Source organism: Xyrauchen texanus, chromosome 12 (assembly GCF_025860055.1).
Source record: "Xyrauchen texanus isolate HMW12.3.18 chromosome 12, RBS_HiC_50CHRs, whole genome shotgun sequence".
NCBI lineage: Eukaryota > Metazoa > Chordata > Actinopteri > Cypriniformes > Catostomidae > Xyrauchen > Xyrauchen texanus.
The window spans coordinates 9,770,743-9,796,840 of NC_068287.1; the positions used below are offsets into that span (position 1 = coordinate 9,770,743).

Sequence of the window (26,098 nt, forward strand, 5' to 3'; positions counted from 1 at the left end):
ACTTCACAAAATACGCAGCGGCTATCCCAACACCAAACCAAAAGGCTCAAACAGTTGCAAAGTGCTTATGGGACAATTTCATCGTCCATTATGGTATTCCAGAGAAACTGCACAGCGACCAAGGTCCTGATTTTGAGTCGCGGCTAATCAAAGAACTGTGTGAAGTTGCAGGCATAAAGAAAATACGAACAACTCCGTACCACCCAAGGGGCAACCCGGTGGAACGTTTTAACCGCACACTGTTAGACATGCTTGGAACTCTGGAAAACCAGGATAAGTCAAGCTGGAAGGATTTCGTGAAGCCTTTGGTCCACGCGTACAATTGTACCAGAAGTGAAGTGACTGGGTTTACACCATATGAGCTAATGTTCGGACGCCAGCCCCGCCTGCCGGTCGACCTTGCATCCGGCTTACCTGTCAAAGAAGAGCAACAGAAGTCACACTCCCAATACGTAAAGCATCTCAAATCCCACCTCGAGGAGAGCTACAAAATAGCTACAAGGAGTGCTGCCAAAGTAGCTGAAAAGAACAAAACAAGGTTCGACAAGCGTGTGACTCCTTCTGCTCTGGAAGTTGGAGACAGAGTACTTGTCAGGAACGTACGTATTCGTGGAAAGCACAAGCTCGCTGATAGATGGGAGTCCACTGTCCATGTGGTAGTGAGGAAAGCTGGAGATCTCCCCGTCTATACAGTAAAACCAGAGACCGGAGAAGGACCCTGGCGCACACTGCATCGAGACCTCTTGCTTCCATGTGGGTTCCTCCATGTAATAGAAGAGTGTGCACAACCTAAACCACTCGAGCCATGAAGACACGCCCAGAACACTCAGTAGTGACCCAAGAGAAGTTGATCAGTCCTCAGATGAGGATAGTGATGATATTCCTGTTACCTGGTCCCAAAAAGAACCAGTTCCAGAGGTAACCAGGTGTATTGTCTCGCGAGATGTTCCAAGACACCAAGGTACAAGCCATTCTAAAGAGAATCTGACGACAAACCTCAACAAGGTGACTGATGATGTTCCAGCTAGTGCGGATAGCCTACCTGATGTTACTCCAGTCAACCAAGTAACACTAAACCTACCTGAAAATGAACCTGTGGAAAAGAAAGATCTACCTGAAAATGAACCTGTGGAAAAGAAAGACCTACCTGGAAATGAACGTGTGGAAAGAGAGACAAACTTACCTGACAATAACGACCTTGTGAAAGACTTGTCGGATGAGGACTATCTTGAACAACTTCCAGTCCTCTCTGACATGCCAGAATGTGATGAGACAAATGTTCTTGAAAATGAAGGAGAAGAGGAGATTAAGGAGACTGAGGAAAAAGCAGACAGTGTTGACTCGATCAGGAGATCCGAGAGGAATTGTCAGCCACCTAGGCGGCTTGACTACACTGAACTGGGAACCCCCTTAGTCACAGTGGTGAAGTCATTCTTCCAAGGGCTGACTACTGTCTGGAATGACATCATACGTGAGAGTAATGCATCAGCTCATTCCCTGATCTGTCCCTCCGGTGATACCTGTTTGAACATTGCTATGCACAGGGACGTGCATAAGTTTGGAGGGAGAATGTAACCCACACAAGGTTACTGCAGTGCAATTCTCTACTCTGCCAGAGGGTGGCGCAAATTTTCTAGCAACACTCGCTTTCCTTTCTTCCGGTGGAGACGCTATGAGAAACCTCAAGAACTGGTTGAAAGCTGTGAGAGAGTGAATTGAGCCGCATGACTCTGTAAGCTCAAGATACCTCCGGTAAGGATGTTCTTTTAAAACCAATCGGAGTTGTGACCCAAATTCTTGCTGTTGGATAACATATAGACACAGATTCAGATTGTTTTATGTTGTTGAAGATGCTTATAAAAGATCGTGAATCAGCTAGCCATGAGCTAATCGCTAGCATCTAAATGTGAATCGGTTTTGATTTTAGCTCTGCTGCTAGCTTAATTTTTGATAGTATTCACATCACTAAAGGTGCCTTTATACTTTGTTTTGTTGACTTAGAAGTCATTTGATTGAGGGAGTTTTTATCCTCTTGTTTATCATATGTAAGATAAGGGTGATTTAGTTCATTTAATTGTCAATATACATGTTGATACGGATATGAGAAACAGAAGTTAATCTTAACTGTTAAAAGAATGAGTATATTAAATGTTTGGTTAAAATGTGATGTGTAAAATGTTATTAAGATGCTTAAATAGATTTAAAAGGTTAAAAACATAAATATCTGGTTTCAGAATCTCATGATTTAATTTCTATGCTGTGAGATTGAAGTACATGATTGATTGATTGTTTGTTCCCTGGAACTGACTTATCTTATGTGGTGTGATGTGTACCTATTCATTTACATAATGATTAGAGTATTTATATCCTTTACAATTGGTTATATGTGATTTGACATTTGAATGGAGATAAGTTGATCGGATTTAAACAGAAATGATAAAATAGTAACTAATGCATCCTGTACTGTATGCATAGATTGGTTTTTTTTAGAGAGAGAGAGATCATCTGAACCTGACCCTCGCGGTCAGTGGCGAGCCAAACCCAGAAGTCGACTGAACGGACCAAGAGCCTGGTGTGGCCAGCCGTGGCATCTTTGGAGCCCTCATTATCCTGTTCCATCATTTGAGAAACAGATAAGATCACACGTAAACCTACCCGGGTAGTGAGAAGAACATACTTAAAGAAACACACACACACACACCAAGAACTTTCATGGACTCAAATGGAAGCAACTTTAATTTAAGTTTGGCAAAATCTCACAAAGAGACACTTTTGTTTTGAGTTATTTATTTTGGGTCCCTTTATTGTGCGCTTGTGCACTCAGAAAGCCGGCTTAGGTAGGCAGGGAATGTAAATAATTGTTTTATAATTTTGTACAATATATTTCTCAAACTTACCTGTTTTGTGTTGTCTGTTCTCTGCTGACCGTTTACTACTTCAGGCTCCGTAGTCGTACCTAGAGTTTCTGATATTGGCCCAGTTTTACTTCATAGCTAATCAGATTAGTTATCAGTTATCACTTACCTACAAACACGGGTTACACTAACTTAACAGTTTTTGTCCCCACAGCAATCTTAGTTTGGCGTGTAATAGGCACCAGATTAGATGGGTTTGCTGAACGGCTTTTGAAGGCCTTAGACTTTATATGATGTAATCGAACAGCAATAGAATAGCAACAGAGATTGATACTGGCACACTGGGTTCCCGCTTGTTTTGTAAACATTTGAGAAAGTTACTGTTATCATAGCGGGGACACAACACATATCACTGAGAGCTGGTAGCAGCAAAAGAGTGGGATAGTTTGGTTCCAGCATACACCAGTTCTTCCATTTTCTCTGAGAAACACAGATGTGGAGATGCTGGAGAGAGGGATAACGTGTCTGGTGAGAGGGGCTGTCGCTCTGGTGTTATCGGAGGCTGTAATATGCTGTCCTGGTTTCCCTGGATGTTTTCCAGAAAGTCGTCCTTGGGTGCTGAATCTTGGAGCAGTTCTAATATGTCACAGTCTGTCTGTGGTGAACTTTGTGGGCAGGGCTCAGATGAGATTGTGTCCATGAGCAGAAATTGTTGTGGCTGAGTGGTGTTATCATTGTCCTTGTGTGATTTGTCAACTGCATGTCCATTCAGGTGCTGAAGTGAAGTCCTGTGGTCATTCATACTGTGTCCAGGTGTGTGTGTGCCATTCAGATTGAGTGGATTGGCACACACTGCAGAAGGATGATTGAGGGAGAAGTAGATATTGTCCTTTAGCACTCTTGAACCAAGTTTGTTTGGGTGGTGGCCATCCTGTCGAAACAGTTGCCTCTGACTCCAGAAAAGATTTAAGTTTTCAATGAAGTTAACTCCTTTTATATTGCAGGTTTTTTGCAGCCATGTGTTAAGCCCAAGCAACCATGAAAACCTGTTTGTTCCTCTTGCTGGAAGTGGTCCACTGATGAATGTTTGAACTTTCAGTCTTTTAAGTGTTTCAAAAAGTTCACTGAAATCCTTTTTAAGGAGTTCTGACTGCTCTTTATGAATATCATTCTTCCCCACATGAATGATGAGTCGATTTGCAGCCTTATGTTTCATCAGAATGTTCTGAAGTTCCCTGTTTACATCCGAAGTTGACCCATCCATTGTATCTAGGCAACTGTAGATATTTTTTGTCATATGACCTTGTAAGCAGGAAGTAGCCATAATTTATATCTGGCTGTGAAGAGGAGAACCACATGGGAAAAGAGTACAAAATAAAAGTGTTTTTGTGCTAGCAAAGAAATGTTTTACAGTTGAGGTTTACTGATCGTTGTGCCAAAGCAAATTTATTCAGGTACAAAATGACATCATACATAATGTTGTATATCCAATGTATAATACTGATGATTTGATTAGCACAATATTAGCCCTAAGCTAGGTGCTTTTTTATGTCATTTGACCATGGTGAATGTGGTAATGTGCTAAACTATGCATTGTAAGAAATTATTTTGGGTAAACTTAAAAAAAGTAACTTGGTTGCCTTAATATTTTGAGTTCATTTAAAATAAAAATTTTATAATAAAATTAAATAAATAAATAATTTGAATAAAAAGGTGTAGTAAAGTCAAGTCAAGTCAAGTGGTTTGATTGTCGTTCAACCATATACAGTTAGTACAGTACACAGCGAAACGAGACAACGTTCCTCCAGGACCATGGTGCTACATAAAACAACATAGGACAAACACAGAACCACATGAGACTACACAGACTAAATAATATTTCTACATAATATTCTTACATAAAGTGCATGTGCAAACGTGTCCAAAAAAAGTATGGGTCAGTACAATAAATTACTAAAACGGAACAGCAATAGACACAGTAAGAGACAGTGCAACGCCGACCAGTACACATTTGTAATGAATAGTGCAAAAAGATGTCACTTTCTAAAAATGCCAAATGTAAACATAACATACTATGAAACAGTGTTCTATGGATATAGCAGCTATTGAGGTAACAGCCAGGTATAAAGTGACAATGGATTAATGTGCAACTCTGGACATGTGCAAAAGTTGGATTGTGTACACGTGAGTGTGTGTGTGTGTGTGTGTGTGTGTGTGTGTGTGTGTGTGTGTGTGTGTGTGTGTCAGTCTAGTCTCTGAATATTGAGGAGTCTGATGGCTTGGGGGAAGAAGCTGTTACACAGTCTGGCCGTGAGGGCCCGAATGCTTCAGTACCTCTTGCCAGACGGCAGGAGGTAGAAGAGTTTGTGTGAAGGGTATGTGGGGTCATCCACAATGGTGGTTGCTTTGTGGATGCAGCGCTTTGTGTAAATGTCTTTGATGGAGGGAAGAGAGACCCCGATGATCTTCTCAGCTGTCCTCACTATCCTCTGCAGGGCTTTGCAGTCAGAAACGGTGCAAGTCCCAAACCAGGCAGTGATGCTGCTGCTCAAGATGCTCTCAATAATCCCTCTATAGAATGTAGTGAGGATGGGGGTGGGAGATGTGCTTTTCTCAGCCTTCAAAGAAAGTAGAGATGTTGCTGAGCTTTCTTGGTAATAGAGCTGGTGTTGAGGGACCAGGTGAGGTTCTCCGCAGGTGAACACCAAGGAGTCGTCGATGTTCAGCAGAGAGTGGTCACTCTGTTATATAGGATTTATTTATCCTTATACTTAATGTGCCTCATTACGAGCCTCTCGAAGCACTTCATGATGATGGGTGTAAGTGTGACGGGATGGTAGTCGTTGAGGCAGGATTTCTTTGGCATGGGGACAATGGTGGTGGCCTTGAAGCACATTGGAACGACGGCGCTGCGCAGAGAGATGTTGAAGATATCAGTAAGAACATCTGCCAGCTGGTCTGCATATCCTCTGAGCACTCTGCCAGGAATAGTATCTGGTCCAGCAGCCCCTCCAATCTTATCCCTAATCCTATTCTTTATCCTAATTCATGTGGACACAGTCCATAAAATGCATCAGCTGCCCTCATCAGATATACTTTAAGTTCTTTCTCTTGTTCATCAGTGAAGACCTTCTTTCCACTTTGGTAGCCTATACTCGGAGGTTCCCTTGATCCCTTCACTTCTAACATCTTCCTTTTTTGCAAAATCTGTACAAGGTTACATGGCAAATGCCATACACTTTTTGCCACAGATCTTACAGACTTTCCTTGCTCTTTTACATCATCTGATGCTCTCTTCAAAATGCTGGGAGACCCCCTGTTTGTCTTTCTCTTCCAAGACCTAGGCATACTGAAATTCAAAGAAAACATATAAATTTACATTTACATTTATTCATTTGGCAGACGCTTTTATCCAAAGCGACTTACAAAAGAGGAAGAACATCAGCGAATCATCTTAGGGAGACAGTGGTACAAAAAGTGCCATATTACAAAGTTTCACTATCATCATAATAGTATACAAAACAGATTTAAGTGCAACAAGAAATGTAAATATATATATATATATATATATATATATATTTATTTATTTTTATTTTTTTATTGACCGGTTAAGTGCTTTTGGAAAAGATGTGTTTTTAGCCGTTTTTGAAGATAGAGAGTGAGTTAGCTTCCCGGATTGAGTTGGGAAGGTCATTCCACCACCGTGGTATGATGAAACTGAAAGTCCGGGAAAGTGTTTTGGTGCCTCTTTGTTTTGGTACGACAAGGCGACGTTCCTTAGCCGACCGCAGGCTTCTGGTGGGAACGTAGCTCTGCATAAATGTTTTTAGGTATGCTGGAGCAGACCCAGTGACTGTTTTATATGCCAGCATCAGGGCCTTGAATTTAATACGTGCATGAACCGGCAGCCAGTGGAGAGAGACAAAGAGTGGTGTAACATGTGCTCTCTTAGGTTCATTAAAGACCAGACGTGCTGCTGCATTCTGGATCATTTGGAGAGGTCTAATAGCACATGCAGGAAGGCCTGCAATGAGAGCATTACAGTAGTCCAGTCTAGTTATGACAAGGGACTGAACGAGCAGTTGTGTGGCATGTACAGAGAGGAAGGGTCTTATCTTCCTGATATTGTAGAGTGTAAATCTACAAGATCTTGCAGTTTTTGAAATGTGGTCTGTGAAATTTAGCTCATCATCAATGGTTACCCCTAGATTTCTGACCGTTTTGGAAGGCGAAACTGTAGTTGGACCCAGCTGCACGGTGATGTTGTGTTCAACAGCAGGGTTGGCTGGAAAGACAAGGAGTTCTGTCTTGGCAGGGTTGAGTTGAAGGTGGTGTTCCTTCATCCAGGCCGAGATGTCTGCCAGACAGGCAGCGATTCGAACGGTCACTGTGGTGTCGTTGGTCTGGAAAGACAAGTAGAGTTGCGTGTCATCAGCGTAGCAGTGGTAAGAGAAACCATGTGACTGGATGATGGGTCCCAGTGATGTTGTGTATATGGAGAAGAGAAGTGGCCCAAGCACTGATCCCTGAGGTACCCCAGTAAGTAACTGGTGTGGCTTGGATACTTCCCTCTCCATGCTACCTCAAAGGACCTTTCTGAGAGATAAGAGTTGAACCAGTCAAGCACAGTTCCAGTGATACCCAGTTTAGAGAGGGTGGAGAGTAGGATCTGATGGTTGACTGTGTCAAAGGCAGCAGAAAGGTCCAGCAAAATCAGAACGGATGATCTCGATTCAGCTCTCGCCAGTCTCAGCGACTCGATGACAGACAGCAGGGCAGTCTCAGTGGAGTGTCCACTTTTGAAGCCCGACTGATTGTCATCCAGCAGCTTGTTCTGTGAGAGATAGGCGGAGATCTGATTGAAAACTGCCCTTTCAAGTGTTTTTGCCATGAATGGGATGAGAGAGACTGGTCTGTAGTGTTCTATCTGTGTGGGGTTAAGTGCAGGTTTTTTCAGCAGTGGGGTTACTCGAGCCTGCTTAAATGTAGTGGGAAAAGTGCCTGCAAGAAGGGATGTGTTAATTATGTGTGTAAGTGCCGGTAGGATGGACGGAGAGATGGCCTGGAGAAGGTGTGATGGAATGGGGTCAAGGGAACAGGTTGTGGGGTGGTTGGAGAGGAGGAATTTAGAGACCTCAGTGTCAGTTAAAGGAGAGAACATAGTGAAAGAAGGGTTGCATACAGGAGCCAGGTGTTTGACAGGGTGTGGTGCTGTGAATGTATTGCTGATGGCTGTAACCTTATCAGTAAAAAATGTGGCGAATATATCTGCTGTCAGTGATGTGTCAGGTGGTGGAGGGGAGGGCAGAGAAGTGTGTTAAATGTTCTAAACAAGCTACGAGTGTCTGTGGTGCTGTTGATTTTGGTCTGGTAATATGAAGTTTTTGCAGTTTTAACGTTATTTGAAAAAGTTGCGAGCAGAAGCTGATATTTACCTAGATCAGCTGGATCTTTAGATTTCCGCCATCTCCTCTCAGCTGCCCTGAGAACAGTCCGATGTTCACGAAGGATGTCAGACAGCCAGGGGCTGGGTGGTGTAGTCCGTGCTGGTCTAGAGGAGAGAGGACAGATGTTGTCTAGACAGGTTGTTAAAGTAGAGCTAAGTGTGTCTGTGGCAGTGTTCACATCAAGCATGGAAAATACATTTATTGTGGGAAGAGAGGCAGAGACATCAGTGGAAAGGCGAGAGGGTGAGAGGGAACGGAGGTTACGGCGAAAGGAAACCAAAGGTGGGGTCGGTTTTACAATGGATGGGAGAATCATGTTGAATTGAACAAAGTAGTGATCAGAAACATGTAAAGGTGTAACAAGAATATTAGAGGTGGTACAGTTACGTGTAAAAATGAGGTCCAGCTGGTTGCCCGACCTGTGAGTTGCTGTGGTGTGTAGTCTTTCCAAGTCAAATGAGGCCAGAAGAGTATTCAGTTCAATGGCCTGGGGTTTGTCCTGGTGTATGTTGAAATCACCAAGAACCACAAGTGGCCTGCCATCCTCTGGCAAGGAGGACAGCAGGACATCCAATTCCTCAAGAAAGCTTGTCAGCTGACCTGGGGGCGATAGATGACAACAACATGTATTTTTGTGGGTTGCATTGTAGTAATGGCATGGAATTCAAAAGATGTATTGTTACATAGTGAAGCATGTGGTGAAAAAGTCCAGTTATTATGAATGAGCAAACCTGTTCCCCCACCCCTACCAGTATGTCGAGGGGTGTGGGAGAAGGAGAAGTTGTTAGAGAGAGCAGCAGGTGTTGCTGTATCCTCAGGACGTATCCATGTCTCTGTCAGTGCCAGGATGCTGAGGGTGGACTGCGTGGCGAAAGCCGGAATGAAGGCAGCTTTGTTCACAGCAGACTGGCAGTTCCAGAGTCCCACTGAGAACGAGAGTGGAGCAGGTGTTGAAGTGCAAAGCGGCCGTAGGTTGTGTGGGTTGCGTTTTGTCTTGCATCTGTATCTTGTGAACGGTCTACAACAGATAACAGGGATGTGCTTGAAGGCATGTGTTATTAGTGAACTAGACATGTTAGTATGTATGTATAAGTAAAATAATAAAAGAGATAGAATAGAAAAATACTTAAGTGCTTTGGTGAGTGGAGCCTTGTCGGTGTTCTTGCTCGGTGGACTCGCACAGGTAGACTCGCTGGTCTTTACCCAAGTAGGTCTTCACACAAGGAGGGCTTCACACGAGGGCCACCACTTCCGCTGCCGCTTCCGCGTCAGCATTAAGTCCAATAAATAACAACTTTTACGAGCTGTTCAGTGGAAAAAAAGCAGCCACGCCTTAATGCTACTTATCACAACAAAGCTAGTCACGTGGTCACCCGAAACCGAAACTCAGGGTTGCGCGGGAACAAACGCAACTTCTGTACAGCGCAAATAAATTATGCTGCACTTAGCAATAAATAATACTCTGAAACCAGTGAAGCACTGTTTGCAGACACTAAAACGACGAAAGTTTTACACACACACACAGGATAACCAACCCGAAGTCTAAGCAAATCTAGCAACAAATCCTACGTGACAAGTTTAAACAAGTTTAGCAATTCTATCAGCAAATACTATGGGACAAGTCAACACAAATATAGCGCGCACACACCAAACACACGTCTAAGCGACCCGCGTTAAAGACAGTAAACAAACAGCACCTGATCTAGCAATGAATACCACTATAACAACGTTAAAAACAATGAAATAAACACACTTACATACAACTGCAGACTCCTGTAGATAGATCGCTTCTCCTGAATGACTATGTTTCTAACAGTTTAAATAGTTTACCTGGCGCTGGCCACGCCTTAATGCTACTTATCACAACAAAGCTAGTCACGTGGTCACCCGAAACCGAAACTCAGGGTTGCGTGGGAACAAACGCAACTTCTGTACAGCGCAAATAAATTATGCTGCACTTAGCAATAAATAATACTCTGAAACCAGTGAAGCACTGTTTGCAGACACTAAAACGAATACAACAAAACATTTGCTTGGGGTAGGTTGTAACCTATTTCATTGATGTTACATCTAACCCAGAGTCTTATAGCCATGAACTAGCTCACCTAACAACTTGCATGAAAAATATCTACACAGACACACAATAAACATAATTTAACTTTGATGAGTTTAACTACAAATCAGGCATTGCATCACACAAATTAATGATGTTAAAAAAGTAACTTTCTTACCTCAAAATTAATCCCTGTTAGTCAAAATAAACAGCAGAAAGTAGGCTTTGCTGCTCGGGGTTTCTTGCATAGTAATATTTCACTATGAAGGCTGTCTTGAACACTCTGGAAAAAACAACATTTCGTGGACAGCTCTAGTCAGGGACAGGCCAACAAAAACTGGGACTCTCCCTGGAAAACGGGGACATCTGGTCACCCTACCATATGACTCATCTTACCCACTAACCAGGAGCAGTGTACCCCTAACCTGGGGCAAGTTGACCCATTGGATCACATTTTTCTAATGGCATATCATATGACTTTCTGTCACAGATTCATTTTCATAATATCAAGTGATAGCTAGAATTTATTAGACCTCTGCTCTCCCCTACATATAGCTCTGGACTGTTGAATGATCTCATTCAGATTTTGTTGAGACTTTTGTGTAATAATTGTATTGTGCTTAATTTTTTTAGACTTTTATTTTAGAATCCCAATGTAAAGATTTATATTTCATATTTCTTGCTGACAGTTTACTGTGCATAATTTGAACATATAATACATTTATTGTAATACGATTTTGTAAATTTGTGCAATACATGTATTTAATGTCTTTAAGCCATTTTATACGCTTTTGTGGCTGCATAGTTCAGGAATATTTTAAATAAAGTTTTGTCCCTCGTGCGCAGTGCACTGCGGGTAGGTCTGGGTGCGTGAGGAGGACGCCAAGTGTTTCTGCTACAGCAGGACACACACACACACACACACACACACACACACACACACACACACACACACACACACACACACACACATGTTGTGTTTCCATGTTTTATGGGGACTTTCCATAGACATAATGGTTTTTATACTGTACAAACTTTATATTCTATCCCCTAAACCTAACCCTAACCCTACCCCTAAACCTAACCCTCACAGAAAACTTTCTGCATTTTTACATTTTCAAAAAACATAATTTAGTATGATTTATAAGCTGTTTTCCTCATGGGGACCGACAAAATGTCCCCACAAGGTCAAAAATTTCGGGTTTTACTATCCTTATGGGGACATTTGGTCCCCACAAAGTGATAAATACACGCTCACACACACACACACACACACACACACACACACACACACACACACACACACACGAGATGAGATAGAGCTAAGCTGCAGCACAGGAGAGCTGGGGGCTGTTCCATAAAAGCCGCTTAGAAAAGCGGGGATTAAAGTCCAAAACCTGACTTGAATGAGCCGAGCTAAACATCCGCGCTTAAATTGGTTCCATAACAGTAAGTTGAGGATCATGTGATCTTACTAATTTGAGTCAGGTTTAAATAGTCTAGATAATTGCGCGTGCACGCCATTGTTTAAAAGTCCTGAAAAGTCGAGCATGGGCCAATCGATTTACTGTGGGCTACCATGCCAACAAAAGGAAAAGATAGAGCAGCGATGTTCACGGCAACGGAACAGCGTTTGCTATTGGAAACATATGAAGAATTTAAAGATGTCATCACCAAAAAACGCAATACAGCAGCAATAAATAAAGCAAGAGAGAAAGGTTGGCAGGAAATTGCTGATCGTCTCAATGCGTAAGTAGCGGTGTAAACTATTTCAAATACTTTATCAACATTGAATGTGTGTCACAATACATTGCAAAGTTTGTGTGTGAATAACAGTAACGTTAATTGCTTTCACGCAGCAGCAACTTAAGTGAAGGAAAAAGAACCTGGCAACAGGTGAAAATAAAATATAAAAATATAGTTCAGAATGGTAAGTAAATCTAATGGTATGTACATATGTAATCAATGCCAGCTTGAAGTTACAACTATTCAGGTTTTTTTTTTATTATTTTTTTTAATTGCAGCGACCAAAAAGAAGACTGAGGTTGCTGGCACTGGGGGAGGGCCACCACCAGCCAGCTTCACTCCTGCAGAGGAGCTGGCTTTGGAAATTAATAAAGGGAGGCCCATCCTTGAGGGAATAGAGGGGGGGACATCATCTAAAATTATATCACGTAGTATTAGGAGTGAGTATATAAAAGGTGTGTGTGTGTTTTATTATCATTATTCCTTCCTGACTAACTGATTTCCTCCTTCCTTAGGCATTGTAAGCCTAAGTACATCATAGCAGTAATGTCACGTAGAGGTACTTGTGCTACTGTAATGGTGCATTTTGGTAAAAAAAAAAAAAAATTTTTCTATCAAGATGCTGTATGCATTATGGATCCACCAGACATCATGTTGCCTGTGAGTATGAGACCTTTTAAATCAGTCATGTAAGCTAATGAGTTTAACTGAGTTTAATCAGTGGTCACAGGGAGAAGGCCCATCAGTTGAGGAGGATGAGGAGACTGTATCTGTATGTTCAAGGAGGCCTGAGGTACTCACAGGTTCCATGCTATACTGTATTGAATATTAAAAAGTGTACTTGTGTGATAAAATGATCATAATGTGTTTTCAGGATGCTGACACTGTTCTAGAGCCCTCTCAGTCTGGGACCACATGTGACAAAGTGAGTATTAAGAAATGAAAACAATGTGACAAGAGTATTCAATGAAATAACTTAAATCTATGTTGCTACAGAACCCAGAAAACATAAAAGGAGTGTATAAACGCTACCTCCTTAAACAAATGGAAGCGATTGATATCGACATCCAGTATAAAAAACTGAAGATGAGGAAGTTGGAGCTGGAAATTCAACAGCTACAGAAAAATGCAAGTAGAACTACCATTTTTAAAAAAGGAAAAGAAAAAAAAACATTACCTTTTTGATCACTTTCCACAACATTTATTTGTGTGTTTTCACCCCCAACAGGCAGATTCACTCTGAATAAAGACAAATCACATTAAATACTTTGACTTCTGTGTGTTTGTTCAACTAAGGAGAAAGTTGAGGGGCCAGTGGAAAATTTTAAAGGCTACACATGGTTTAGACCATATTAAGCAAAATAATTATTTGCATATGTGTCTCGTATAAGTCTGCCTGTTTCGTTTTCTTCCAATACTGCTTCATTGCCCCAGTCTTCCTCTTCAACAATGCTTGGTTGCCTCTCTCTCCTCAGACAAGCAATGTTATGGAGCACTACAATGTCACATGCCCTAGGTGGAGTCACTCTGAGGTGCTTCAGGCACTGAAACCTTGACTTTATCAGCCCAAATGCCATCTCTATACGACCTCTTGTGCGTGCATGGGCAATGTTATAACGGTGCTGTGCCTCTGTCTGGGGCTCCTGATAGGGTGTCAAGAGGTAAGGCAGGCATGGGTATCCCTTGTCTCCCAGCAAAACTCCTGAGAATTCTCCTGCATAGACAGAATTAATATATATATAGATATATAATGTAGTTTTTTTTCTTCTTCTTTTTTTTAAGACTTTTTGCGATTTAAGTGATTACTAGCATACCTCTTGCTAGTTGCTGGTAGAGAGATGAGGCTCTAAAGATTCTGGAGTCATGCACAGAGCCTGGCCATTTGGCCTCTACATTTGTGATGATGCAATCTGCATCACTAATCATCTAAAATAAATTAAACCTGTAGGTCACTACATTTTAATTGCAATAAACTAAACAATGGTGCCCAGCTTAGTACAGAACACTCAGTGCTAGAGCATAGCCTTCAATATCATCTCAGTGGGACCGTACCTGTACATTGATGCTGTGTACTGATTTCCTATTCACAAAGTCCGCTTCATGTGGACCAGACGGACACTTAATACACACATGGGTGCAGTCCAATGCACCGATAACATTTGGGAAACCTAGGAAAATTATTTGTTTGTTTTAAATATGTCCCATGTAAAATCAACAGTCAAGAAATATTTCCATGTTTTATAGTTATTTGAACTTACCAGCTATTCCATAAAAGGCATGTTTAATGGTACGAATAGCTTTGTGGCCAGGAATGTGATGAACACATTGAGTAGTCTTTTTAAGAAAGGTACACAGTTCGGTACAGAGCGGCAAACTGATGCTTTGCTGATATTCTCTGCATCTCCAACTGTGTACAAAAATGTTCCACTGGCAAAAAGCGAAGTGCAATGCACACCGTCTGTGGGACTGTGAGCGCTCTGTTGTGGCGTGTATTATTTGCAATGTGTGGGCTTAGTAATCTACAAATATATGCAATCCCATCTCTTGAGAACCTATATCGCTCATATAGGTAGCTGTCATTAAAAGCCAATGGGTCTGACCTGTCTCTGAAAGTTCTCTCTCTTTGAAATGCCCTCCGCAAGACTATAGCTCCCTCATCCACCACCTCATCTATGAAAGGACACGCCATGGTTATGTTTGGAAACGAGTTCAGCTCCCTATTTATATACTTTTAATTAATTAATTAATTACCAAACTCACCAATTAAACACACAAGTTTTGAACATTTCTTAGTGTATTTATACCTTATAATTTCTTACATTTATTAGTAAAAGTACATTTCCTTATTTATTTATTTAAAAAAAAAATGTATTAATAGTGGTTAAGTAAAATAAAATGACATCGAAATACCAGCAGGTGAGTATACAGGTGAAACTCGAAAAATTAGAATATCGTGCAAAAGTTCATTAATTTCAGTAATTCAACTTAAAAGGTGAAACTAATATATTATATAGACTCATTACAAGCAAAGTAAGATATTTCAAGCCTTTATTTGATATCATTTTGATGATTATGGCTTACAGCTTATGAAAACCCCAAATTCAGAATCTCAGAAAATTTGAATATTGTGAAAAGGTTCAGTATTGTAGGCTCAAAGTGTCACACTCTAATCAGCTAAACACCTGCAAAGGGTTCCTGAGCCTTTAAATGGTCTCTCAGTCTGGTTCAGTTGAATTCACAATCATGGGGAAGACTGCTGACCTGACAGTTGTGCAGAAAACCATCATTGACACCCTCCACAAGGAGGGAAAGCCTCAAAAGGTAATTGCAAAAGAAGTTGGATGTTCTCAAAGTGCTGTATCAAAGCACATTAATAGAAAGTTAAGTGGAAGGGAAAAGTGTGGAAGAAAAAGGTGCACAAGCAGCAGGGATGACCGTAGCCTGGAGAGGATTGTCAGGAAAAGGCCATTCAAATGTGTGGGGGAGCTTCACAAGGAGTGGACTGAGGCTGGAGTTACTGCATCAAGAGCCACCACACACAGACGGGTCCTGAACATGGGCTTCAAATGTCAAACGTCTTACCTGGGATAAAGAAAAAAAGAACTGGTCTGTTGCTCAGTGGTCCTAAGTCCTCTTTTCTGATGAGAGCAAATTTTGCATCTCATTTGGAAACCAAGGTCCCAGAGTCTGGAGGAAGAATGGAGAGGCACACAATCCAAGATGCTTGAAGTCCAGTGTGAAGTTTCCACAGTCTGTGTTGGTTTGGGGAGCCATGTCATCGGCTGGTGTTGGTCCACTGTGCTTTATTAAGTCCAGAGTCAACGCAGCCGTCTACCGGGACATTTTAGAGCACTTCATGCTTCCTTCAGCAGACAAGCTTTATGGAGATGCTGACTTCAATTTCCAGCAGGACTTGGCACCTGCCCACACTGCCAAAAGTACCAAAACCTGGTTCAATGACCATGGCATTACTGTGCTTGATTGGCCAGCAAACTCGCCTGACCTGAACCCCATAGAGAATCTATGGGGCATTACTAAGAGAAAGATGAGAGACATGAGACCAAACAATGCAGAAGAGCTGAAGGCCGCTATTGAAGCATCTTGGACTTCCATAACACCTCAGCAGTGCCACAGGCTGATAGCATCCATGCCACGCCGCATTGAGGCAGTAATTAATGCAAAAGGGGCCCAAACCAAGTACTGAGTACATATGCATGATTATACTTTTCAGAGGGCCGACATTTCTGTATTTAAAATCCTTTTTTTTTTTTATTGATTTCATGTAATATTCTAATTTTCTGAGATTCTGAATTTGGGGTTTTCATAAGCTGTAAGCCATAATCATGAAAATGATATCAAATAAAGGCTTGAAATATCTTACTTTGCTTGTAATGAGTCTATATAATATATTAGTTTAACCTTTTAAGTTGAATTACTGAAATTAATGAACTTTTGCACGATATTCTAATTTTTCGAGTTTCACCTGTAAATGGTATGCTCGTTAAGCCTGAACTCAGACTTAGCCTGACAGTTAGCCTGCCCCGGACCAGGTTAATTTGCCAGCATAAGTTGCCGGGGTAACAGAGTTTGAACTTTTTTAAGTTTGATTTATGAAACCGAATCTACCAAAAATAAGCCTGACTAAACGAAATAAGCCTGGCTTATACTCTAATCTTGGTTTATGGAACAGCCCCCTGGTCACACGCGTTTACTGAAGCGTTTTGTTTGAGACACCGGTTTCATGCACTGCACGAGACTTTGCGTCCGGAGCGCGCAGCGGATAGCGGCGAACACACACCGGTAAGCGACTGATACCAGCAGACTGTCTGTGTCAAACACACTTAAGATAAAAGCGTTCAAGGTCGGTGAATATCTAGTGAACGTTACACACAGTAGATGTGCCAGTAACGGCAGTGTCAATAATTAAACCCAGCGTTCAGTTTGATTAAAAGCTAACGTGCACAAATCTCATTTAGCATGAGGTGAGATGATATGAGCATCCTAATATATTCTGCAGCATGTTTACATCTCATAACATCAGAGGTTCAATGTTAGGGAATATGTGTGCATAGCACAGGTTATATTGCATTATTGCTCAGAGATTTGACCTATTAGAATGTAACCTTTAAATTACATGAATGACTGTTCCGGTATAGAAGGTAATTTCTAACACAGTTACTTTTTCATTGTCTAATAAATTGATTATTTACTTTATGCATTACAGTAGGTGACCCTTACATTACTTGCCATGTCTTGCAGTTTCACGTTAACAAATATCGATTGGCACCCTGACTACACAAATATTACTTTTTAACCCATTCTGTGGCAACACATTTACATTTTTTTATTGAAGACTTTGATGTTGGTATATTAGAAATGTATGTTAAATGACAATCTACTTGAATTGGCTCATATAGCTTACATTTTTAATGCTCTACTTAGTAAATACTTAAAAGGTAATATGTATTTAAGTATCTTATTCAGAAAGAAAAATGTGCAGCCTTAAGAATAAATAAATAAATAATCATTTTAAACATTTTGGACCTGTCATCAGATATGATGATGTACAAGCTTTTAATTTAAAGGCATCCCTTCATTATTAAAGGGGTCATAAAATGCTTTTTCTTTATATAATTTTATTATCTTCCCTGAGGTCCAGTAATCATTTTATTAAAAACACAAATTTTGCACCAGAACAGTCATAATTTAGTAATATATGATCATTTTCCTCCCTGTTTTTGGCCCTCTGTCTGAAATACTCTGTTTTGGCCTAAGCACCTCCTTAAAACATGAACGTAAACACCTACACCTGCAAACATCATGCAGCCCCTCAAATTCAGCGAACTCAATTGGACGAACATTATAAAACAAAACTGCAAGGTTTACGCATACTGTAGGCGCACATCGCCGGAAACACACCGAAGCGGTCAAAGATGTCCTATGTTTACATACACCAACAATTAATATCAATTAATAGCGCAGATGGGTGAAAGAACGCATTCATGACAAAGGCAGCTGCAGAATGAGAGAATTGCGTCTCCATTTTCAGAGTTGTAACTTGACACTGCATCTTTTAAAAGCAGTGAGATACATGGCAATTTTAACACCTTTGGAGTTATTTTAGGAATAGTTAGCCTCACAAGGCCTGACATCTTGACTTGAACTGCGTGCCAGTGGGCGGGGCCAAGGGTACAATGACACATGTTGTGGGATGTGTAAATACAAATGAGCAATGTTTTGTGACGTTACGAACAACGATTTCAAAATTAGATGTTTCAGTGGGGTGGTAACTATAAATGCTCTTTTTAGACTGGGGAGGAAGTTTTTAGTTCTGAAAATTACAGTATGTTTTTATAGTACAGTTACCTCTACTACATTGCACATATCTGTACATGTTGTTCATACACTGCTCATATTACATAGCCATATTTATTCTGCACTATAAGACTTCAATATATTTCTGTACCTGCCTATGCACCACCTGTCTATACTTGATTATCACATTGCACTTTTCTGCTTTTTTGCACTTCTGGTTGGACGCAAACTGCATTTCGTTGTCTTTGTACTTGTACTCTGCACAGTGACAATAAAGTTGAATCTAATCTAATATGTCGAAATATTTAGGAAAATTGTATTCTCCTTTTCATGACCCCTTTAACACTTTTCCATCTTCTATGCATCATGTCCTCGCAAATTGAAAAAGCCGCACATGCAACAGAGATCTACCTAAATACACCTTGTGCTGAGTTCTATGTGATGTTGCTTGTTTTATATTCTCATGATTGCTGTCTGAATGGACACATTCCACAGACACAATCTACAGAAGCCGGCACTGCGAGCACTCAAGACCAGTCCTGTCAGTCTCGATGCCATCGCCACATCTCCTCTTGATGGAGCACCAAAGCCATACTCACCCAAAATCCAGCAGCTCGTCAATGACATCTCCAGTCTCACTCTCATAGAAGTGTCAGACCTCAATGAATTACTTAAGGTACACCAGCACACTGCCAAAACTCCATTGAAATAATGGTAGTGTGTAGGGTTGGGTGATATAGACTCATTAAAACATATCTCAGTTTTCAGAATTTGAAGACACTCAATAGCCTACATGTATCTTTTTTATTATTTATTTATTTATTTTTGCTCTGAAAGGAATTTAATCAGAGGATCCATTCATTTGAACTAAACTGCCATTATAAACTTTTCGATTCAAAATGTATATAATGTGAGAAGTAAAAAAACAGTAAAAATCTAGTTAAAAATGTTTCAGTCAATGAACGCAAGAATATTTAATCATGTTCATTTATATGCACCAATATAAAATTACATAATAATAAACAGAAGGATTTACCAACATATAGTTTATTAAAACATTTAAATGCATACAAATCTGGAGACTTTTTAATATTTTTAAATGAAGATACAAGTGAATCGTTGAATTACAATTTTGAATCAATTGAACTTACCAACTCTAAAGCCATTTTTGCTACTGAAGTTTAAATTATGAGTCAGAAAGAAAGGGGTAGTAGAAAGAGAATAATTAATTCTCATTTCCATAACTTATCTTTACTAAACATAACAATACCTTAATAATGTAGACATACAAGAAAAGTTTTACAAAAAATATTGATGAACGCAAGTTGCAAATTTAATTGGTGTGTTTCAGTAAATAGAGATATGTTTTTTTAGTAGGGCTGTCAATTAAAAAAATTAACGCTATTAATCGCACCATAATAAGATTCCTGAGAAATGCAAGCTTGTAGTAACACCTGTTTACTCCAGAGGGCAGTAAGTGAAATTTCAGCTGTATGAGCAACACGCAGTTTATAAAGTGAAGAAAACATTTAGGCAGAAAAACGAAAACATGCATTACGTTCTTGCGTTCAAAACATTCGAAGGAGCTCAAATGCGATCTAAGGGATCTCAAGATGAGTTTAAAGATTGAGTATTAAACTATATTTAACTTGACAGAGTGACCTAAACATTTTATGTTTATGACGCAACACACCCGAGACGTCTGATGTAGGTGTAAATTGACGGGCCCTTAAACAAGCCCTCATAATAAATCTCCAACTGATTGACAAATTCACTTGTGAAATGGATTGCTGTGAACTGTATGACAATGATTGACATATGATCAATAATATGGTCGTAAACAATACATTGTATTCTAAAGCCGCTTTTTGTATTGTCTTATCAATGATTAACTCTTCTGCTACAAGAATGTAATGCATTATAATTATCTGAATATATATATATATATATATATATATATATATATATATATATATATATATATATATATATATATATATATAATTTTAAATATTTAAAGATAACTATGTATAATTATTTCATCATTATATATTGAATTATTGTTATATCAGGGGCTTTCTCAGCAAATATCTGTATATGCGATTAATCACGATTAATTAATCGGGACACCATGTAATTAATTAGATTAAAACATTTTATCGATTGACAGCCCTCATTTTTAATCATATTTGGCAAGTAATGATTATATGTTTAGAGCCTCTACTAAATGTTGACATCAAGTTCAAATCACTCAGCTTCTGAGATTTTGGCCAGGGTTTTGTGTTGCGGTAATGAGAGAATTTCTTTTATTTTTTCAAAAATGCTAAATTTGTCTTGATTTATAGTGTTTACAAAGATGTTCCAAAAGAAATGGAACCATTAACTTAAAGCAGTGGTTCTCAACCCTGTTCGTGGAGGCCCCCCAACACTGCACATTTTGTGTATCTCCCTTTTCTGACACATGCAATTCAGGTCTTGGAGTCTCTGCTAATGAGCGAATGAGTTGAATCAGGTGTGTTTGATTAGGGTAGTTGTGTAGTGTTGGGTTCCAGGAACAGGATTAGGAACCACTTACTTAAAGTGATAGTTCACCCAAAAATTTAACTTCTCTTATCATTTACTCACACACATGGCATCCCAGATGTGAATTACTTTCTTTCTTCTGCAGAACACAAACAAATATTTTTAAAAGAATATATCAGCTCTGTTGTCTATACAATGCAAATTAATTTGAAGCTCCAAAAAGCACAAAGGCAGCATAAATGTAATCCATAAGACTCCAGTGGTTTAATTAATATCTTAAGAAGTGACGTGATAGGTGTGGGTGAGAAACAGATCAATATAAATGTCCTTTTTTACTTTCATTCTCCACTTTCAAACAACACTTCATTTCTAAGAGTTCTTTTGTTTTTTGCAGTTCACATTCTTTGTGCATTTTGCCACCTACTGGGCAGGAGGACAATTTATAGTAAAAAAAAAAAAAAGACTTCAATAATTACCTGTTTCTCTATCATATGCAGGGCCGTATCAAGACAGTGTGGTGCCCCTGGGCACTATACCTCAAAAGGCCCCCCCCCCAATCAGACAAGACATAATCAAGGTGATTTCTCAAATGTAATTTCCTAACTTGTCCAACTACATACATGTAGGCATATGAGCAGTGAGCACTATATTCAAATGTCTCAATTAATTAATACTACCAGGGTTTCCCGCAGAAAATGTGTTAGTTAAGGTGGTGGTGGGTGGGGGGGTGTATTTGGAATTGCATAACTCCAGACACAAATTAAGACAAATACTGAAACTTGAGTCATATCTTTTTAATGATGTATTAGTTTGTCAAAGTAATATAACATTACATCTAATATTCCGTCAAAATGTGCAAAGCTTATTACAATCACTGCTTATGGCAGAGCTGACACCTAGCATCGCTACAGGCTATCCTCCTTGGTTTAGAAAAAAACAATTCAAGGGCCCTTCGGTAATTGCACTCTTTTACGAGTGGACCATTTATGTATATTTTCATGCAGGCTGTCAGACTGTTCCCCTGCAGTCTGTTCCGCAAGTCTGTCTTGATCTACACGGAAAGTGAACGAAGTTTAGATTAGCGTCGAGTCGCTCCTTTACTGTCGAGTCGCTCTACTAAAATTCGCGCTGTGAACATAAAGCCCGCCTACTTTGATTTGATTGGTCATCTCAAATATTCTGACATTGACGAGCAGTGACAGACCAATGAGGTTCAGATGAACACACAAACACACACACACACACACACACACACACACACACACACACACACACACACACACACACACACACTAGTGGTGGGAAGTTCGGATCATTTTACTGACTCGGATCTTTGAGTCTCGTTCAGCAAAATGAACGAATCTTTTTTCGAGTCATTTCGTTCATTTCAGCAGAATATAATTAAATGTCATGTTAAATAGCCCAAAACATCAAGTAGTCTACTTACGAAAATGTTGATTCAATTTGAAATAAATAAATAAAAATAAACTATAGGGTAATGCAGCCAAAGCCAATTTATAAGAAACCGAAATGTTAATTTATTAATTGGGTCTTAAGTTTAAGCTATTGCAGTTAGTTCACCTCACCTCCTTTTTCTCCGCCTCTTGTGTCATCGGGTTCGAACTTCAAAACGTTAAAAATACTTAGTTGTCGATGTCGACTCGTCAGTGTCTGTGTGTGGGCCGTGTGGTGTGACACAGCAGCCAATGCACTCACTGACTGCATGCACATGCAGCATACCGGTCCGGATCCGGAAAGATAAATGATTAGTTCAAGTCTCGACTCTCGAGTCTTCGGGTTTGGGTTCGGCCGGGTCCGAGTCTTTCGTTCTTCCTGTCAGTCCCATAGAGACTATGCTGTCAGTACCGGAAAGAGAAATTATTAGTTCGTCTCTTCGGTTCGAGTCGTTCGTTCTTCAAGTCAGACTCACAAACCCATAGCACTATGCATTTTGCATATTGTGATTTAAGTTATATGGTTATGCTCTGTGGCTTTATAGTGTCCTGCGGAAGAACGCGCTGATAACAAGACTGAAGCGAACACGAAGGCTTATCACATATTTAAAGATGGAAAGGGAGAAAACAGGACAGAGTAACACGGCGAATATCGCCTCATATATATTTTTTTGACGACGTAGTTAAGGCGGCGCCTTAGTTTCAAAGTGCTGCGGGAAACCCTGACTACCATTAAAACACATTTGATTTTTAATCAATGTAGAATGTGTAACTTAAAAATAAACAGATTTGTGTGTGTGTGTGTGTGTTTTGTTGGGTGACAGTTGTAGGTTACAGTTTGACAAGAGTTTAGAGTGTGACAAAAGCACTTTGTTGTGTTTTATTGCGAGTGTACACGAATATAAGTAAACACTTTGCAGTTTGAATGATGTCCTGTATGAACAAAATGACGGAGTATGTTTTTATGTTTGATCGCGCCCACGGCTCTCTCTCTCTCACGTCACACACACACACACACACACACACACACACACACACACACACACACACACACACACACAATTCGATCGCGACCACGGCTCTCTCTCTCTCTCACACACACGCACACACACAGTTCGATCGCGCCCGCGCCTCTCTCTCTCGCTCTCTCTCTCCACTGATCTATATAATGACATTCTATAATAGATCTGTGTCTCTCTCTCACACACACAGTTCGATCGCGCGCGCGCACACACACAAACACACACACACACGCACACACTCCAGCATTGCAATCTTGATCAGACTGTTCATTATGCGAAATAGAGCGATATGTATTGCTATTTAGTTTTATTTATTTTTATACCGTGTATTCTCCGTGTAAATTCGTGCACCGAGACGTGACGCCCGTCTGTCCATTTTGGATTTTGATTCATTTTCTGTAGCCGTTAAAAAAATGACACATTTGCGCGTACTTGTTCTGGACCAACTCAACTCTGACAGATTGGTGAGGGGAGTGATAGTGGTCATGTAATCTTCATTTATTTATAATTTATTATTATTATTATTATTATTATTATTATTATTATTGTTAAATTAGTGTTCATAAACAAGTTATGTATGGTCTTTCAAGAATTTCAAGTTAATAATATAACAATTTACGAAAAATATTTTTAAAGCTTGTGTCATGTGGTGCCCCCCTAGTGGTTATGAATGGTTGGTGCCCCTGGGCACTGGCCCAAGTGCCCTTATGGATAATCCGGCTCTGATCATATGTATGTGCTTTTTGGAGGTTCAAAGATTTGGACCATGTTGACTTGCATTGTAAGGAACTACATAGCTGAAATATTCTTCTAAAAATCTGCATTTGTGTTCAGCAGAAGAAAGAAAGTCATACACATCTGGCATGTCATGAGGGTGAGTAAAGGATGAGAGAATTTTCATTTTTGGGAGAACTGTCTTGACGCACACATACTCACAAGTTGTAATACATGAAGAGATCGCAAAATTAGACAAGTTTTTTTAGGGAACTTTATGGGGGAGGTGGGGGTGTACTACACTGTTACAAGAAGATTATTTATATTGTCAAGCCGGTTCTTGCCTCCTCCTTTTCATTGATCCCTTTACATTGTATTACTACATATACAGGCTGCAGATGAGGACGCAGTACCTGCGAAGAAAGAGAAAACACATTTTACAGTCAAACTGACAGAACTGAAGGTGAAATTGATCAAAGAAGTGAAGAATTGCATTCAGGGCCTGAATCTTGTGCAGGTAGGATATGTACATGAGCTCACAGTTATGTTACTGCACATTTTCTTGCATAAAAAAGTCTTATTTCATATTGCAATGTGTCCTTTATTATGTTTCCACCCTCCCTAAATACAGGCAAAGAAGCTTGTGGAGTCCCTACCTCAAGAGATCCGGGCTAATGTGTCTAAAGAGGAGGCAGAAAAATTAAAAACAGCACTTGAAGCAGCAGGGGGCACTGTATTACTGGAGTGAATATCTGCACTAGCCCTTTACTTGTTCAGTTGTTCCCTTTTTAGTAATTTTTTTTTACAACAAAGATCAGAGGAATTTATAGAAAACAAATAATGCCTTTAAAATTACCACTTGGTTCGTTGGCTGGGTGGTTGAACTCACAGACTGAACTCTTTTGCAGGCTCTGCACGTGTAAACACACACCACTCAGTCATCGACTCGTGCATTTGTCTGTCATATACTTTAACCATTTAGCTACACGTGCTGTTCTGAGCCGATAGACATCGCTGGTCTGTCTCCCTGAAGTTGTCTCTCAGGAAACTGCGGTTGCCCTGACAAAGTGACATGATTGTCATTGCTTGTGGTTAAATAAATGGGTTATACTGTACTGTGTATCTTAATGCATCATGATGAGAGCAGTTATCAATATAATATTTTGAAGACAACTAGTGACTACTACATAATGATTGAAAATAGCTTGTATTTAAGAATGTGATATGAGTCAAGTGTTTTTTACCAGTGTTTGCTGTTATGTAGAGAACAGCTGATACACACTTAATACGATTAAGTGTTTGGAGTGGTTTACCTCAAGTTGGTTTGGAACAACACCCTCACCCTCACATCATCTCAGATGTGTATGAATTTCTTACTTCAGCTGAACACACATGAATATTTCTAGAAGAATATCTCAGCTCTATAGGTCCATACAATACAAATGAATGGTGAACAAATCTTTTAATTTTCAGAAAGTACATAGTTCAGCAGAATAAAGTAAGTCGCACCTCTGGGATGTCATGAGGGGGAGTAAATAATGAGTTTTTGGGTGAACTATCCCTTTAAAAGGGACTAAAAGGCAGTCCCCTGCATTCTTGTTTAAATAGAAACTCACAAAATTTGACCACCTACATAAATTCAGCAAAAAAGCCTTTTACACGACACTGTATTTTAAAGATAATTTGTAAAAATACAAATAACTTTAAAGATCTTTATTGTAAAGGTTTTAAACAATGTTTTCCATGCTTGTTCAATTAACCATAAACAATTAATGAACATGCACCTGTGAAACGGTCATTAAGACACTTACAGCTTACAGACGGTAGGCAATTAAGGTCACAGTTATAAAAACTTAGGACACTAAAGAGACCTTTCTACTGACTCTGAAAAACACCAAAAGAAAGATGCCCAGAGTCCCTGCTCATCTGCGTGAATGTACCTTAAGCATGCTTTATGGAGTCATGAGGA

The 26,098-nt window shown here is 39.9% G+C and overlaps 2 protein-coding genes across 3 annotated transcripts; one reads left to right on the forward strand and one right to left on the reverse strand.

The window, feature by feature from the left end:
• Nucleotides 1-8,158: 8,158 nt before the first annotated feature.
• Nucleotides 8,159-9,838, reverse strand: LOC127653142 (uncharacterized). 2 transcript variants are annotated; one of them, XR_007971777.1, is made up of 4 exons: nt 9,429-9,838; nt 9,034-9,320; nt 8,722-8,902; nt 8,159-8,406 (listed from the first exon to the last, which is right to left on the reverse strand). XR_007971777.1 is itself a non-coding variant. In XM_052139695.1 (3 exons), the coding sequence occupies exons 1-3, from the start codon at nt 9,374-9,376 to the stop codon at nt 8,291-8,293; spliced, it is 672 nt and encodes a 223-aa protein (XP_051995655.1). In that variant the 5' UTR covers nt 9,377-9,412; the 3' UTR covers nt 8,159-8,290. The 2 variants fall into 2 exon arrangements, 1 of the variants encoding a protein (XP_051995655.1); XM_052139695.1 differs by lacking the exon at nt 9,429-9,838 and having other exon boundaries at nt 8,690-8,902; nt 9,034-9,412.
• Nucleotides 9,839-24,153: 14,315 nt separating this feature from the next.
• LOC127653397 (39S ribosomal protein L12, mitochondrial-like) lies at nt 24,154-24,877 on the forward strand. The gene is made up of 3 exons (XM_052140070.1): nt 24,154-24,289; nt 24,521-24,646; nt 24,761-24,877. Exons 1-3 carry the CDS (start codon nt 24,284-24,286, stop codon nt 24,875-24,877), a joined length of 249 nt encoding a protein of 82 aa, XP_051996030.1. The 5' UTR covers nt 24,154-24,283.
• The last annotated feature ends 1,221 nt before the right edge of the window (nt 24,878-26,098 follow it).

What these genes read in the sequence shown, in the direction of transcription:
- LOC127653142 (XM_052139695.1), bottom strand. Translation starts at nt 9,376, where the DNA reads ATGTCTAGTTCACTAATAACACATGCCTTCAAGCACATCCCTGTTATC. An exon ending in TGGTAGGGGTGGGGGAACAG is followed by an intron (nt 8,903 to 9,033) that starts GTTTGCTCATTC and finishes TATCGCCCCCAG; the next exon opens with GTCAGCTGACAAGCTTTCTT. An exon ending in GCTGGACCTCATTTTTACAC is followed by an intron (nt 8,407 to 8,689) that starts GTAACTGTACCA and finishes TCTCTCCTCTAG; the next exon opens with ACCAGCACGGACTACACCAC.
- LOC127653397 (XM_052140070.1), top strand. An exon ending in AGGGCCTGAATCTTGTGCAG is followed by an intron (nt 24,647 to 24,760) that starts GTAGGATATGTA and finishes CCCTAAATACAG; the next exon opens with GCAAAGAAGCTTGTGGAGTC.